The sequence below is a fragment of the Geotrypetes seraphini genome, chromosome 1, assembly GCF_902459505.1.
Source record: "Geotrypetes seraphini chromosome 1, aGeoSer1.1, whole genome shotgun sequence".
In the NCBI taxonomy this organism is placed as follows: domain Eukaryota; kingdom Metazoa; phylum Chordata; class Amphibia; order Gymnophiona; family Dermophiidae; genus Geotrypetes; species Geotrypetes seraphini.
Genome location: NC_047084.1, coordinates 286074077 through 286091596, shown reverse-complemented (window position 1 = coordinate 286091596; position 17520 = coordinate 286074077). Strand labels below are relative to the sequence as shown.

General features: G+C 43.2%; 1 protein-coding gene across 1 annotated transcript in view; it reads right to left on the bottom strand.

Moving 5' to 3' along the window:
• ATRN (attractin) overlaps positions 1-17520 on the bottom strand; it is a 333522-nt gene that overhangs the window by 248173 nt on the left and 67829 nt on the right. The window contains exons 6-7 of the mRNA XM_033953188.1: positions 7945-8113; positions 1038-1128 (exon numbers count right to left, since the gene is read on the bottom strand). Of these exons, the coding sequence (XP_033809079.1) occupies positions 1038-1128; positions 7945-8113 (260 nt within the window). The remainder of the gene's footprint in view (positions 1-1037; positions 1129-7944; positions 8114-17520) is intronic.

Here is a 17520-nt window from a genome sequence, read left to right as displayed (position 1 = left end):
AGCCTATACTCAAATAACTTGTATCTAAACTAAACTACTGCTCTTAATTTGCTGTATAGTCCCTATATTTACACTGCTGCACAGTCTCGTATGTCCAAGTATTTAAATCTACTGTATAATCTTGTATGTCCAATTCACTCCATTGTGAATGTTTACTTGTAAACCGTTCTGAGCTACTGGGAAGACGGGATAAAAATCTAAATAAATAAATAAAAATAAATAAATGTCCTATGGCAGTGTTTCTCAACTCGATCCTAGAGTATCCCCTTGCCAGTCTGGTTTTCAAGATATCCACAATGAATATGCATGAAAGAAATTTGTATATAATGGAGGCAGTGTATGCAAATTATGTTTATGCAAATTCAATGTGGATATCCTGAAAACCTGACTGGCAAGGGGGTGCTCCAGAATTGAGTTGAGAAACACAGTCCTATGGCTATCAGCTGGAACATTTACTTCTAGTATGTCTACAAACAACTGGGTACACTACATTAGCCAGATGACATCTATATGCTATCATATACTGTTAATATATTTCTGTTGCCTAAGTGGTGAAATGTAGTGTTAACAGGTGAAGCTGGGTTGACAAATCCCCACGACTGAAAAACAAAGTAGAAGCAAGTGGTTCAAACTCCAGAGCAGCATTTCTACCAAATCAACAACTTACCGATTAACCACAACAATACTACCAATGGAACTAGTGAAAGTACAATGCTTCCATTTTTTTTCCATTTGCATTTCTAGACTGCAAATATCTTTCAGTTCATTGTGGTGTACAAAGAGACGAAGAGACTGTAAAACAACAGTGACTTACATAATTTTCAGAAAACAATTTTTAGTTAAAATATTATGAGTTTTTAGTTTAAGTTATCAGATTTTCAATTATCAATAAATTTAGAAAACAAAGATGATTTCAATAGTTTTCTAAATTGCAAATAAGAAGATGACAATGATAGCAACAATAGCAACGATTAAAAAAAAAAGATAATAATGGTAAAAAGCCTGTTTTCTTACTGGTAGTAAAAGTGTTTTATTACCTGATGTAAGGCTAGAGAGTGTCCATATCGTTCTAGTAAATTATTCACAGTCTTATTCAAAGGTAGCCATTTATTCAAACTCAGACTATACCTGCAAAAAGATGGAATAGGATTTTTTTTTACCCCTCTGTTTTGTGCACCAATTACTTCTGTGTCTTGTGCTCAGAAAACCATACTGATTTATATAAAAATTCTACTAACCAAAAGCTTCCCTGCATCATTCTTTACTGAAGACTTACAAAACTGGAAAGAACAACAGAAAATGCCAGTCAAATCAATACAAATAAAATCTGGCTAGAAGAGAAGCTTAGGTTCTTGCCTTGATAATTTTCTTTCCTGTAAGGAGGGACAGGAGTTCTGACTAATAGGAGTGGAGGAGTGGCCTAGTAGTTAGAGCAGCTGCCTCAGTACACTGCGGCTGTGAATTCAATTCCCACTGCAGTTCCTTGTAACTCTGGGCAAATCATTTAACACTTCATTGCCCCAGGTACAAAATAAGTATCTGCCTAAAATACGCCACCGCTCCAATAACGCGCGTGCCACGTGCAAGCACGCATGTCGATGAGCACGGGACGTTGTGCATGCTTGCACGTGGTGCGCACGTTATCAGGGCGGCAGCCGGCTTGGCTTGGGAGCTGAGAGGTTATGTGCATGCTTACACAGGATGGTGGCTGGCTTGGATAGGGAGCTGGGAGGCGTTGGCAGACGGCAGAGGCATGAAGGGCAGCCGCACGGGGACCCCGAGGGAAGGAAGCAACCCCGCTGAAAGGGCTGCGGCACCCACAGGCAGGTACCTGCCCCTGGGCCATAATAGCAAACCTTGGTTGTGGAACAAATCATCTGAGTTTACATTATGGCCTATGGGGAACTTTCCTTTGATATACGAGTGCTTTGGCTTACGAGCATGCTTCCGGAACGAATTATGCTCATAAACTAAGGTACCATTGTATATATAAAATAACCATCAAATAGAACCAAAGTCCCACAATAAATTAAAACAAAATAAGAATCTAACAATGTAAAAAAGTGAATGATGTCCTTAAAGAGAAATATCAACACCAAGATATGTAAATTACACATATTAGAAACAATATTGATACACTAATCAAAATGAACTGAACATAAGAGAGAATAAATGAAGACCTTAAAAGTAATAGCAATCCAAAGTGTAACTAGTGTACTGGTCGCTAGTTAACCAATTGCCATCTTTAATAGGACACAGAAAGTAAAAAGCAAGGGATAGACAAGAAAGTGAAACATAATGAATGTGAAAGTCTTCAATACTTCTTTTTAAAAAAAAATAAATTTTCAATACAATTCACAATGAAAAGTAAGGAATGGATTGTATCAAACTTATAATACTTCAAAATAAGCAATATCATCATGAAAAAGAATACATCCATCTAGTCCACATTATGAGAGGATATACCTTAATTACATACTCACTTATTTTCACAGGGAATTAGAATCTATTTAGTATAGTTATCCACAAGAACAGAAAACTAATATAGATTCACTAATTATGGTGATATATCAGTCAACTCCTAAACTAAGTCAGCATTATTTCTTTTGTTGCTCTTGTAAATTCAGAAATTGCTCTAATTGTATGGGATCCCAAAAAATAAATTCCCTTTCTTGAAATTTTAAGATACACTTACTAGGAAAACTTCAAATAAAAATGACTTCTATAGCTAATACTCGAAATTTCAGAAGAAATGCTTTTCTTCTAAGTTGAGTAGCTTTAGCCACATCTGGAAATATTAATACTACATTTCCATAAAATTTTGTATTCTTGTTCTTAAAATGTATGTTTTCGTAATCAAAACCTTATCCAATTCAGTAGAACAAGTCATCAAAAGGGTGGATCTTGTTAGCACCACATCTTGTGAATCCTCAAGAAATCCAGTTAAATAAAAATCAATTGGGGCTAACTGGTGCACCCCTTGTTTTACAGAAATCTTTTCTTTATGTGTAAATCTTTATTCATTTTACAACTTACAAGTGTAACACAAATTAACATTTGAACTTATAAACATCACTTGATTTTCTATCAAAATGCACATAAAGTAATCACATTATACCCTCACCCTCCCGCCCCTATCACATTCTATCCAATCACAATATATTTTATAAAAAAATCAGAAATCCCCCCATCCTCTTCCTTTCTCCCATTCAAATATGTAGTAAAGATTAGAAATAGGCTAAAAAAATCTGTGTTTGGTCATTCCAGTATCTCCTTGAAATATTTAATATAATAAAACGGTAAGCCGCGCATGCACACTTCCTATGCGTGCGCCGGTTTTCCTTGAGCAGTAGCGACCCATAGGAAGTGCGCATGCGCGGCTTACGGATCTGTTTTTCGGTCTGGCCTGCTCCGTGCTGTATTGCATTTTTCAGTTGAAAGACGCAGCAGTGGCTCCTCTCATGGACTTCCGACGCAGGTGGGGATCATGAGAGGAGCCACCGCTGCGTCTTTCAACTAAAAAAAAAAAATACGGCAAGGCGAGCAGCCAGACCAGACCGAAGCTCAAGGCCAAGGGAAGGGGGGGGCCTACAAAGAAGAGGACTCCAGCCGCGAGGAGCTGAACGGAGCAGCCAGATCGCAGCAGGCCAGAACACGGGGGAGGGGCCGAACGGAGCAGGCAAGATCGCGTTAAGAGAAGGGAAGGGGTGGGGGGAAATGCTGCAACTGCTGCACAGGGACCTGGAGGGGAAGACAAATACCGCTGCTGCTGCACAGGGAAGTCGGGGGGGGGGGAGGGAAATGCTGTTGCAGGGAAGTGGGGTGGAAATACTACTGCACAGGGAAATGGAGGGAAAGAATGACAGACAGACAGCAGGAGGGAGGGAGACAGACAGAAAGGAAGAAAAAAAGACACAGGGGCAGGGAGAGGGACAGAAAGACAGACAGAAAAAGGGAGCCAAGGAGAGAGAGAGAGACAGAAAGAAAGACAGACAGACATGTATTCTAGCACCCGTTAATGTAACGGGCTTAAAGACTAGTTTCTGAAATAATATCTCTGTTACATGAAGGAAAATCAAGTATGTATTTATAAGATCATATGACTTTTTCTTATACACTCGTTGTGATATGCAAAACTGAATAAAGAAATTTTAAATAAAATTTAATTTAAAAAAAATATATATATATCTCTGGAGATAATAAATGAATCATTGGGAAATTAACAAAGCGCAAATTCTTAGAACGAGATACATTTTCCATTAATTCAAGTTTGGAATAGAATATATGAGAACCTTTAACCGCAGTAGATGAAACCTTCTGCAAAGTTAAAACTTGCATTTCAGACGTCAACAGTCTTTAATCCAATACTTTTAAATTTGAGTTCACATTTTCAAATTTCTGAACAACCTCTTGCAAAAATTTTGCATTCTGATTTACTACTCTAGAATTAATCAACCATAAATCTCTTAAGGAAATATCCTGTGGCGTCTCCTGGGCTCCTTGTTCAGCAGAACTAACTTCTTGTAATGAAATATCTTCTTTAATAATTTTTAAGGAAATGCCTAAAGTTGTCTGAAGATCTAGGGATTCCCCTGGAGAAACAGTGAGACCCTGTTCGGGACTCACTACACTAGGAACTATTGGAGGGGAAGGAGAAGTTATTTCCAAGGGACTTATAGGCACTCCTGATAATGAGTCAGCATCTCTAACTGTTACCGGAGTCACATTGGGTGGCCTGAGATGTCGATCCATGGGGCCAAATGGAGCAGGAGTCAAGCTTTTTGATTTAACTTTCCTTTTCCCCATACCACCATACAAGAAGAAAAGGTATACAAAAAGTTTTTACCTCACCATAAATCTGATAGCTCCTCACAGCTCCAAGGGGCTCCCAAAGGGCCTTGCATGCCCTTTAGGGCACACCCCTTTGGTCATGCCCTGCATCTGTTGCTTGTGTAAAAAACTGCTCTTCTCGCTCTGGCACCCCTGCTCTCTCTGCCTCCCCCGACTCTCCTGCTCTCTGCCTGCCCTGACTATCTGGCTCCTCCGACTCTCCTGCTGTCTGCCGCTCTTCCCCGCGGGGCTGCCTGCGGGGAAGGGCAGCGGAGAGCAGGAGAGTCAAAAATTGCCCACCCACCAGCCTGGTCCGACACCCCCCCACACATAAAAGTTGGGAGCAGGAGGGGTGCTCAGTCCCTCCTGCTCCGTAGGCCTCCCTTCTGCCACTAGCACAGCCCACCCACCCACCCCCGGGACCGGCCCACCCCTGGTCGGGCCTGGCCAGCCGGACCCACCCACCCACCTTCCCGTACCTTGAAAATCGTTGGGAGCAGGAGGGGTGCCCAGTCCCTCCAGCTCCTTAGGTCTCCCTAAGAAAATCCCTGATTGGCTGAGACGCCCCAGGCACTATCCAAGGGAGGAGCTTGAGGCGCCTCAGCCAATCAGCGCCTTAGGCCCCTCCCTTTGCATCAATTGATGCACTGGGGTGTGGCCTAAGGCTGGTATTGTGTAGCGACCTGGCAGAGCAGCAGGAGGATTTGCGCTTCCTCCTGCTCTCGAAGATCAGATCACTGGAGGCCTAAGGAGCAGGAGGGACCAGGCACCCCTCCTGCTCCCAATGATTTTCAAGGTATGGGGAGGGGGGTGGGCTGGGCCAGGCCAGCTGGCCTAGCTTAGCTACAGGGAGGTAGGTGGGCCGGGCCAGGCCTGGCCAGGAGGCGTTTGAGATGGCAGGAGGCAGTTGGCATCCCTCCTGCCTTTTGTGGGGCATCGGCGCAGGGGGAGCATCTTTAAGGGGTTTGGGGAGGGAGGAGGCTTTTTTATTTTTTTTAACTGAGCAGTTATTTTGTGTGTGTAATACACGCAAACTATCTGCCCGATTAAAAAAAAAAAACAACAACTTATAAAACAGGCAGAAGCCCTGACAGCAGTGACAGGAGACTGCTTCTCCTGTCACTATTGTCAGGGTCTGCGCATTCTCCAAGATCGCTCTCTAGCAATCCATGTCTTGAGTGGGGGGCGTGTCAACGATCGGCCCCATTTGCATGCAGGCCTTTTGTGAATTCGTCGGCCTACATGCAATCGGGAACGGATCGGAGATGGAATCGGGGGTTAGTAATCTAGCCCTTTCTATGGAAACTGTGTATTATAGGAGCATATTTTGATATCTCCTCATTAAGACTATTGGTATAATCTCTGATTTTGAGCCAACTAGATTACTGTAACATCATATATTTGGCTGGTACTCAAAAAAAATCTTTATAGATTGCGCATCATTCAGAATGTGTCAATTCGACTGATCTTTGGGTTGAAAAAGTCTGATCATATCATGCCTTTTTTTGTGAATTACATTAGCTGTCGGTGGAGGCATATGTGATGTTAAGTTCAGCTTTAAAGTGTTAGCTGGTCTCATACCTGGATAGCTCATGGATTCCTTTACTTTTGTTAATGTAAAACTTTCAAGACGGTTAGATACATTTTTTTTCTTTTCTGTCCATCAAGGGATGTAAATTTAAGAAATATCACCAATGTCTTTTAGCTTACCAAGCAGCCTCTTGGGACAAAGACTTGAATTCCCTGATTTTGTTTGCTAGCACATATCAACAGTTTAGGAAACATCTAAAAACATATGTTTTCTAGATTTCTTGGCAATTAATATGTTCCTCTTGATTGTCTTATTCTTTTGTAAACCGCATGGATCCTCACGGTTATGCGGTATAGAAGCAAGTTTTTTATGTTTATGAAAGAAAAAAGGGAACACACAAATGAAAGTTCTATGCTCACATTGATTGGAACCAATCAGGTACACAGATGCCAAAAATTTAAATATCATGGAGGGCAGCCCAAATAGATATCTAATTGCATAAAAGGATGTGCATTATATCAAGTGTGATTAGTCGAACAGATGAGAATGATCAGAGAGATAAATTAATGCCCCAAACCGAAAGTGAAACAAATGTGTCTTGAGTAAAAGTGATGCCTTACCAAACAAATGATAACAAAAGAAACACTGCAAGGAAAAAGCCAGTTTACCATGGCACTGGTATATATTAGTACTTTTAGTTTTTGGTTCCGTATTTGCATAGGGGTTATCTGTGTTCTGATAGGAATGAATGGGCTAGATTCACTAAGCAAATCGATCTGTTTACAACCCTTAACGAGCAAATTTCCCTCCAGCCTGATTCACTTACCTCTCCTGCAATCCGCTTTAAATCCGTGCATGCAATTGAGGAGAAACACATGCAAATTGGACAGCGACCCGTTTCATTACACAAAATTTCACATTTGATAGGGCTGGCCAATCAACGGAAGAAGCAACTGCTTGCATCTGCTGCAGCCCTCTGGACCAACACAGGGCCACTCACCCTGCGCTCAAGCACCTGATAAATCTGCGCTCAAGCACCTGAGCTATCTGAAGTGTTAGTGCACGCCAGCTAGGTAAGTTCCCTCCCCCCAAGTTACAGCCCTCTGAACTAGAGATTGTATCTTCTCCCAGGCAGAGCTATCTCAGAAATCCTGGGTCCTTCTGGGGCACCATTAAGCCTCACACTAAAACACAAAAATAATAAATCTATTGCAGAGTAGAAGACAAGACAACCTTCTCAAATCACTTGCAGAAGGAAAAACTGAGATGGGGACTGCCCACTGATACGAGGAGGCGGAGCTGAAAAGCTATAGATGAATACTTCTGCAAAAACTTACAGGTAGAGTTGAATAACCCACCAGTCAAGTCTCATGTTCTTTTTGCACTGAAAATGCTATATAGAAAGCCTAGAGCATCAATATGGATCCAGATTTATACTCTCCGAGTCTTTCTGCACTGTAGCTATCTTAACATTTAAGAAATACATTCACAGCATTTAAATATTAAGACAGACTCTAAAGACAAAAACTAATGTGTTAACCAAAGAACCATTTTTTGATATCACAAAAATTAATTATACTCACGCCAAGACCATCTGGTAGTTGGACCAATTAAACACATAGCCTCCAACAACCCACATAATATCTCCATTGACCACTGCTTTGTGAGATGCTCTAGCAAGCTCTGAGTTGGCATACTCCTCACGTATCCAAAATGACTGATTAGCGGGTATAGGAATAGAGCAGCTGGGACCTACAAAAAACAAAACACTTAATAGAAGAATCATAAAAGGTGAAATTATTCAAACCTGTTCATTTTTTTTTTTTTTTTTACTGGAACCCTGCTAGATAAGTCTACACAGATGGGTAGAGAAAGATACTGAATTCCTTCCAGTGACATCACCAGTACATGAGCTGGTACGAGCAGGAAAAACTCCAGTGTGCCAATACCAAAGCAGAAATAGGTTCACCTTGTTACCCACTATGCTTGCACCCCATTAATCCCTGCAACATTGAGTATTAGCGTATCCAATTATAATTGTGTAATCTGTAATATAGGGGGCAAAACAGTGGAGTACAACCAAGCTGTCCCCACACAATATTCCAGAGAAACAAAATCTCATCTGTAGCAGTCTTCCTAGATGGGAACTGGACTATCTAGCAGAATTCAAGGAAAGAAAATTAACTCTTATGAAAAACGCCACTTTCATTTTCATACTGCTAAACTAGTCCACATGAAAAGGATATATAAAAGCAGTATGTCATCGGGAAGATGACAAAGATCCCTAAATCAATGCCCTTCCAAAGGCCATTTTGCTGCTGGCCAGAACATTGATCTTGTACTTCAGAAAAGAAAGCAGAACTAAGTTGCCACCTTGCAGGCAAGAACACTCTGGCCTATGCCTAGAAAACTATATAGGCACTAGTGGAATGGGCCCAGAAACCCAAAGCAACCACCTTTCCACAAACAATGTAGGCAGTTTCAACAGCCACATTGATCTAGCACACTATAGAGTGCATTGGAAGCTGCCTGCTCTCAATGAGCACCCAGCACAAAGAACTGGTACCGGGAAATATGGTGGAGGCGCTGATAAAGGACCGCATCATTGACCACCTTGACGGACCAGCCAGCATGGTTTCAGCAAAGGCAGATCTTGTTTGACGAACTTGCTGCACTTCTTCGAGGGAGTAAACAAGCAGATAGGCAAGGGCAACCCAGTTGACATTGTATATCTGGATTTTCAGAAGACGTTTGACAAGGTTCCGCATGAACGACTACTTTGGAAAATTGCGAGCCATGGAATCAAGGTTGAAATACTCACATGGAGAATAGGAAACAAGAGAGTGGGGGTAAATGGACAATACTCAGACTGTAAGATCATGCCGCAGGGCTCAATACTTGGACCTGTGCTCTTCAACATCTTTATAAACGATCTGGACTTAGGTACGACGAGTGAGATGATTAAATTTGCGGACGATATGAAGTTGTTCAGAGTAGTGAAGACACAGGGGGATTGCGAAGATCTGCAACGTGACATAATCAGGCTCGAGGAATGGGAATCAACATGGCAGATGAGGTTCAACGTGGATAAGTGTAAAGTGATGCATGTCGGTAACAAAAATCTCATGCACGAATACAGGATGTCCGGGGCGGTATTGGAGAGACCTCCCAGGAGAGAGACTTGGGAGTTCTGATCAACAAGTCGATGAAGCCATCTGCGTAATGTGCAGCGGCAGCGAAAAAGGCAAACAGAATGCTAGGAATGATATCACGAACATATCGGAGAAGGTTATTATGCCGCTGTACCGGGCCATAGTATGCCCTCACCTGGAGTACTGCGTCCAGCACTGGTCGCCGTACATGAAGAAGGACACGGTACTACTCGAAAGGGTCCAGAGAAGAGCGACTAAGATGGTTAAGGGGCTGGAGGATTTGCCGTACAACAAAAGATTAAAGAAACTCAGCCTCTTCTCCCTCGAACAGAGGAGATTGAGAGGGGACATAATTGAAACATTCAAGGTACTGAAGGGAATAGACTTGGTGGAAAATAACAGGTTGTTTACTCTCTCCAAAGTAGGGAGAACGAGAGGGCACTCTCTAAAATTGAAAGGGGATAGATTCCGTACGAAAGTAAGGAAGTTCTTCTTCACCCAGAAAGTGGTAGAAAACTGGAACACTCTTCTGGAGTCTGGCATAGGGGAAAACACCCTCCAGAGATTCAAGACAAAGAAAGACAAGTTCCTGCTGAGTCGGAACGTACGCAGGTAGGGCTAGTCTCAAGGCACTAGTCTTTAACCAGAGGGCCGCCGCATGAGCGAACTGCTGGGCACGATGGACCACTGGTCTGACCTAGCAGCAGCAATTCTTATGTTCTTATGTTAATAAAGGGATTGTTAACTTCAAATTCTGGAGCAGCATTCTGTAAATGTTCAGCTTATGAAACTGAAAATAATAGGAAACACCATAAGGAACAGCAAGGTACATGCAAAGTGCTGATAACATAGACAAAAGAGATTTTAAAAATAAGATTGCACTGGAGGCAAAAAAAAAACACTTTATAAAAACTTGTTTAGTTATATCAGAAGCAAGTAACCAGTAAAAGAACCAAGTTGGATAAGATCAGCGTTTCTAAACCTTTTCAAGTCAAGTACCCCCTAAACCTACCAAATACCAACCGAGTACCCCCGCCCAAGCTCCGCCCCTGACCCACCCAAACTCCACCCCCATAATAATTGAACTAATTGTAATGCAATTTCTTCCATCCATTTTTCATATACACACAATATAATCTTGTTAATACATAATAGTAACTACAAAAAACACAAAGCACACTGTACATAGAGAAAATGTTAATTATCATTTATATTCGGGGATTTTACAAAGAGGTCAAGGCAGTTGACTTTAAAATATGCAATGTCACCTCAGTAACAACTATAGAAAAATAGACAAATATAGTGCAAAATATAGACAACAGATATAAATTCTCAAAACTGACACATTTTGATCACTAAATTGAAAATAAAATCATTTTCCTACCTTTTGTCTAGTGATTTCATGAGTCTCTGGTTGCACTTCCTTCTGACTGTGTATCCAATATTTCCATTTCTTTCTTTCTGCCTCCTGCATGCTTCCTCTCCTCTAGACCTCATTCCATTCCCCAACCAACATCTCCCTCCTCGAGTCCAACTTTTCTTCCTATCTCCTCCACCCCTATTGGCAACAAGTCTCCCTCTCTCTCTCTTACTGTCCATCAGTCTTGAGAGATCCAGGCATCTCCTCCACCCCCTCTACTGCCACAGTCAATATTTCTCCCTCTCTCATCCCCCAGATCATGTGCAGCATTTTTCACCACTGCCCACAAGCCCAATGCCCATTTCTCCTTCTATCACCCCGCTCTAACACCATGCCACATCTCTCCCTCCATCACTATGTCCAACATTCCTCCCCCTTGCATCCACTTCAATCTGTCCTTCTGTTCCCTCTCCACCACCATATCCAACATTTCTCCTCTCATCCTTCTCTCCCCATGCATCTCTACCTCGCGCCTCTTTCTCTCTATGCCCAATTTCCCTCTTTCTTCCTTTCCCTCTCACTCACACACTGATACCCAACAATTCTCCCTTTCTATTCCCTCCTATCCCAAGGTAGTGCCCCCTTCCTCCTTCCCTTCTGTGTCCCATGTTCATGCCATTTCCCTTCCTTCTGTGTCGAGTTCGTGCCCCCTCCCCCTCACTGCCTTCCAACCTTTAACCCAAAATTAATTTCCACCGCCCATACACCCCCTTCTTCCCTCTCCTGAAGCCAACCCGCACTGAAGCCTGCCTGCCCCCTCCCCCCGCCGCCACCACCCGACACAATCCATCTGTCCATCCCCTGCCACAATTCGAGGCAGTGAAGGGCCAGGTGCATGCAGCAACTACACGCAGCCAGCCCACAAGCCTTTCCCCGATGCCAATTCTGACGTCAGAAAGAAGGTTCCAGGCCAGTCAAGCAGCGATTGTCAAAATTGACGTCAGTGGAAGGCTTGTGGGCCAGCCGCGTGCAGTTACTGCATGAGCCTGGCCCATCCATGCCCGGAGTTGTGGGGGATGGATGGAGTGTGTTGTGTGGCAGCAGCAGCAGAGAGGGGATGGAGCATGTCAGGTGGCAAGGAGGAATCTGCAGTGGCAGCAGCTTCAGCCGGGGGGGATGGCAGGATGGGAGCGATCCACGGTGGCTGCCAGCCCACGTAACCCAACAGGCGGCCCGCGTGTACCACAGGTTGAGAAACACTGCACTAGATAACTAAGAGGTAAAAGGGGACCTCAGGGAAGACACAGTCATAGCAGAGGGACTAAATTAATTTTCTTCAGTGTGTTCATCATGAAAAAATGTATGGTAGATACTAGTTCATTAGAGTGGATAACAGCCATATAAGTATGACACAAAAATGAAAAAAATATGGCCATGTTTGTTAGTCAACACAATGGGGGTCACAATGGAGGCAATCCTTTGCCCCCCCCTATTGCAAATTTATTTATGTCTAAATTTGAAACCAATTGGATATATTCTTCACAGTTTTTTGGTCACAGTAGAATATGGAAGAGATTTATTGACGACATTTTTTTGTTCTGGGACTCTACTTTGGAGCATCTGACCAAGTTTGTGGAATATCTGAATACTTGTCATATGACAATTAAGTTTGACATGCAAAGTAGTCGGTCAGAAATAACATTCTTGGATGTAAAAATTTCACAGGTGGATGGTGTATTTTTGATAACTACTTTTACTAAAGCATCAGAGAGAAATACGCTAAGCATTATACAAGTATGTATCCAAGTACTCTAAAAAATAATCTGCCAGTATCCCAGTTCTTCTGATATAGGCGAGTGTGTCATTCCCTAGAGGAATATGGAACTCAAGCTAAACAACTGACAACAAAGTATGAAGAAAGGGGTTATCTTAAGACTGTAATTACCAAAACATTTAAGCGTGCTAGGTTTACCATATTTTTTGCTCCATTAAGACGCACCTGATTATAAGACGCACCCTAGATTTAGAGGAAGAAACAAGAAAAAAAACATTCTGAATCAAATTTCCCTGCCAGGATCTGCATCCAACTCCACACTCCTTGCCAGTCTCTGCACCCTGTCCCCCCTCCCTGCCAGGCTCTGTACCCTGTCCCCCCTCTGGTGGTCGTGGTAGGCTGGCACAGGGCGGGCAGGCCTAGTGACAGGCGGGCAGGCCCCATACTCCCCACGTACCCCCCCAGTACCTTAAATCATCCCTCCACATATCCCCAGTACCTTTTTTAATCATCCCCCATACATTTAATCATACCCCCCTTGTACCTTTTTAATCATACCCCCTTGTACCTATTTTTTTTTTTTTTTTAACCATACCTTTTTTAATTCTTCCCTCCCTACCTTGATGGCTTCGTACTATTTCCAGGCAACAGCCGCACAAGTCAGGAGTGTGGAGGTCAGGAGCGAGCTTTCCACATTCCCGCGAGAACTGCCAGGCCCAAGCTTTCCACATTCCCGCAAGAAAATGGCGTGGGCCCAAGCAGGAGCGTGTAAAGCTTGGGCTTGACCGCTGTGCTCCTGACTCATGTGCCTGCTGCTGAGAAATAATACAGAGCTATTGAGGGAGGGATATACGCTGGACCACCAAGCTTGATAAAGGTACGGCGACGATGGCAGCGACAGCGGGGGGTTTGTTATAAAAAGGTGCTGCGGTGCAAGGGGGTGTTTTGGAATTGTACGGGTGGGGGCCGGCGAGGCGGTGTTTAAAAAGGTGGTGCGGCTGAAAGGTGGTGTGGCTGTGGGGGTTGCAATTACACGCGGGGAGCGGCGGGCGGTATTTAAAAAGCTGATGCATGTGGGGGTGCAGCTGTGTGGGGGATTCAAATTTTGCACCTTAGCTTCATAAGACGCACTGAGATTTCTACCCACTTTTGGGTGGAAAAAAGTGCATCTTATGGAACGAAAAACACGATAGCTCTCGGGATCAGTTGCTGCAATATAAACCTAAAAAGATGCAAACTCAATCGCCTGTATATTGCGATCTTCTACAATTGCACAGCGTTTGGGAAGAAAGATCAAGAGTCTATGGCCAATGTTACAGACTAAAGCAAATTGCCAGATTTTGGAATGTAAAGTAGCCTTTTCCAGGAACAAAAACCTTAAAAGATTTGCTATGTCCATCAGATATGTGGTCTAATACCGAGGAGAGGAGGGTGGGACTATTTAGCTGTGATAGCCTGGGTCTTAATGTCTGAAGGAGATCAGATCTGCATTCCAGGAAGTCAAGTCTGGACAATGAAATGTTTTGCTACCTGTGAAACAATAGTAGTATATTCCGTGTGTCCATGTGCCTTATGTTATATAGGTCACACTGCACGAAGCTTAAAAACTCGGCTATTTGAGCATTGTTCTAACATTGTTCACAAGAGACAGGTAGCTGTGCTCACTCCTCATTGTGTTGAATACCAACATTCCCTGGATGAGTTTCGCTGTTTCATACTGGATCATGTGCCCCTGACACAATGAAGGGCAGATGTTAAAACAAACCTCTACCAGAGTGAACAACACTTTATCTTTTTCCTAGATATAATTTAGCCAAAAAGAATTTAATCAGAGAGTTGAATGGTGCGCATTTTATTAATTTTGAATCTTTATTTTTGGAATTTGGTGCAAATGATCTGAGTGGAAGTGACATCATAATCAGCTGGGCCAAAATCCAGACACTAGTGTGGAGCTATTAGTGCACAGAACTAGTGAGAACGAGAGTGTTTGGAAATTTTCCCTGACACAGCCACTCGTTGGCAAAACAAGAGCCTTGTTGGAAAGAAGAACTGCTTCTGTGGATTACAGCATTGTAGAGTGAATTCTGGCGTCTTAACAGCGATGTTGATAGAGCACAACGATCTGTGAAGATTTCATCATGCGAAGTTAAGTTCAGCATTGCTTTCTTGTTCTTTTTGTTGTTATTTTCCCTGTGCACAGTGGTGGTTGGGTACCCATTTTGAAAATTACATTTTTGTCTCTGTGGAGTTTTTTGTCCAAGATATATAAGTTGATTGGCTAGAAACCCACTGGGTTGCCATCTGAAATGAAAGCAGTTTAATGAAGTTGAGGCTTTTTCTCCACTATTACTAAATGTGCTTCAGTGAGTATCTCCACCACTTGGCTAATAACATTGCTTTTGCATATTATTTAAATGTCTCTATCATATCTCCCCTCTCCTGCCTTTTCTCTAAAGTATACATATTGAGATCTTTAAGTCTGTCCCCATACGCCTTATTACGAAGACCACGCATCATTTTAGTAGCCTTACTCTGGAACGACTATCCCTTTTATATCTGAAGATGTGGTCTCTGGAATCCTATATAATAAAAAGCTAGCCGCGCATGCGCACTCCTATTTGCGTGTTCCGTGCGCTGTAGGTCTGTGGCTGCAGGAGTGCGCATGCGCGAGTCCCCAGCCTTACTTCTCTCTGACTACGGACCCACAAAGCCACCGCCGCGGCTCCTCTCTCTCATCTTCCGACGCAACTGCAGCTCATGAGAGGAGCCGCGGGGGCGCCTTTGAAAACGGCTCCCTTGCAGCGCTTTACAGAGAGTCTGACTACAGACCCACAAAGCCACCGCCGCGGCTCCTCTCTCTCATCTTCCGACGCAACTGCAGCGCATGAGAGGAGCTGCGGGGGCGCCTTTGAAAACGGCTCCCTTCTTTGAGTGCCCACCCCCTCCTCCTTTTTTTGCGATCCATCGAGCGGCTCCCCAGCCTTCTTCCACCACCTACCGAGCCCCCAGCCCTGTTTTCAGCTCCTCCTACACGGGCCCAAACCAAAAAAGGAGCTGGGACTCTTCCCCACCCGAAACACTATGCCCGCTGCTCACAAAAACAAAACTCCCCTGACAGATATTATCCAAATGCCCAACCCCTCCTCCTTTTTTTGCGATCCATCCGTAACCAGGTAACCGACAATAACCGACACAACCGTCTGAAAGTCCAATTACACATTAAGACAGGGGAAACTCAGAAGAAAGCTGGTACAATTGAAAACATCAAGCGCTACTGTCCGACGAAACGATATAGCACTGTGTGTATTAAAGCCTGAAACGAGATACGGTGATGTTTAATTAAAGATAGTATAATTAGCAGCTATTTTTAAGGCCCTGGGGACTCAGTGTTCCCAAGAAGTTACATTACTTCTACGTTTCAAGTTGGTTTTAGGGGCCATGGAGAGGCAGGGAGAGGGTTAGGGGGAGGGGTGTGCTGGAGGAGAGACAGAAGGGGCCAGGGAGAGATAGGGAAAGGGGGCTGCTTTGGGGGGAGGGGTGCTGGGGACAGACAGCTTTGCTTGGGGGGGGAAGACAGAAGAGGGCCATGGAGAGACATTTGGGGGGGAGGTGGGTGCTGGGGGCAGACAGCTTTGCTCGGGGGGGGGGGGGGGGGAGGGGGAGACAGAAGGATACAGACAGCGGCCAAGGAGAGAGAGATAAAGAAACACAGACAGACAGACATCTATTCTAGCACCCGTTAATGTAACGGGCTTAAAGACTAGTTGTACATAATATTCTAAATGAAGTCTCACCAAAATCTTATACAGGGGCATTAATACCTCCTTTTTCCTACTGGCCACCCTAACATCCTTCTAGCTTTTGCCGTTACCTTTTCAACCTATTTGACCTTAAGATCATCACATACAATCACACCCAAGTCCTGCTCTTCTGTCGTGCACATAAGTTCTCCTAAAACTGTACCGTTCTGTCGGGTTTTTACAGCCCAAATGCATGACTTTGCATTTCTTAGCATTAAATTTTAGCTGCCTAATTTCAAACCAAGCTTCACTAGGTGTTTCTTCGTGTTATTCACACCACCGGGGTTGTCTACTCTATTGCAAGAGGGACAAAAATTACTACCATCTCCTCCTGAAGTCCAGCAAGACTTGTTCATAGTGAGAGATTTGGGCAGCGATCAGCAACACCAGCCAAGGGTTAGGCAAGAATAAAATACACAGAGATAAAATAAAATAAATAAAAAAGGGTGGTAAGAAGGCAAGGAGAAAACAAAGGAGGGGGATGATGCTTCTTAAAAGCAGTTGGTATTCATTACTGGGCGTAGAATGTATAGGTTAGGTGAAACTCCCATTCTCATGTTAGAAATGCATCCCTAAATAAGAAAGTTTTTAGTTTGATCTTAAATTTGTCCAAAGATTCTTCCATTCCGATATCCAATGGGAGAGGACCATTTCTTACATTTTCATTTGTTTTTATTTTTTTTTTTTTCTGAATGCCACACTGAATATTTTCTAATAAAGATTACTTTTACAATTTGTACATCATATCTGCAGTTTTTTCTTTTGTTTTGATCTTAAACACTACTCCTCCATCACCTGGGAGGTCCATGAGTTGGGTATCCTACGCCACAGTAGAATCTACCTTAAGTTGCTCAAAAACTTTTGAAAACCAGGAGCCAGTGTATAAAGCTTAGACACAGCTTGAGAGAGCCAGAAAGAATAGCCTGGGCAGACTAAGAAGCTGTGGATGGGATGGGAAAAAAAAAAGAGGAAAGCACATTAGAACAGTCCATGAAAATTATAATAAAATAAAATAAAAAAAGAACGGTCCATGACCGAACACGGACGTGGAAATAGGAGATTCCAATTTTTTG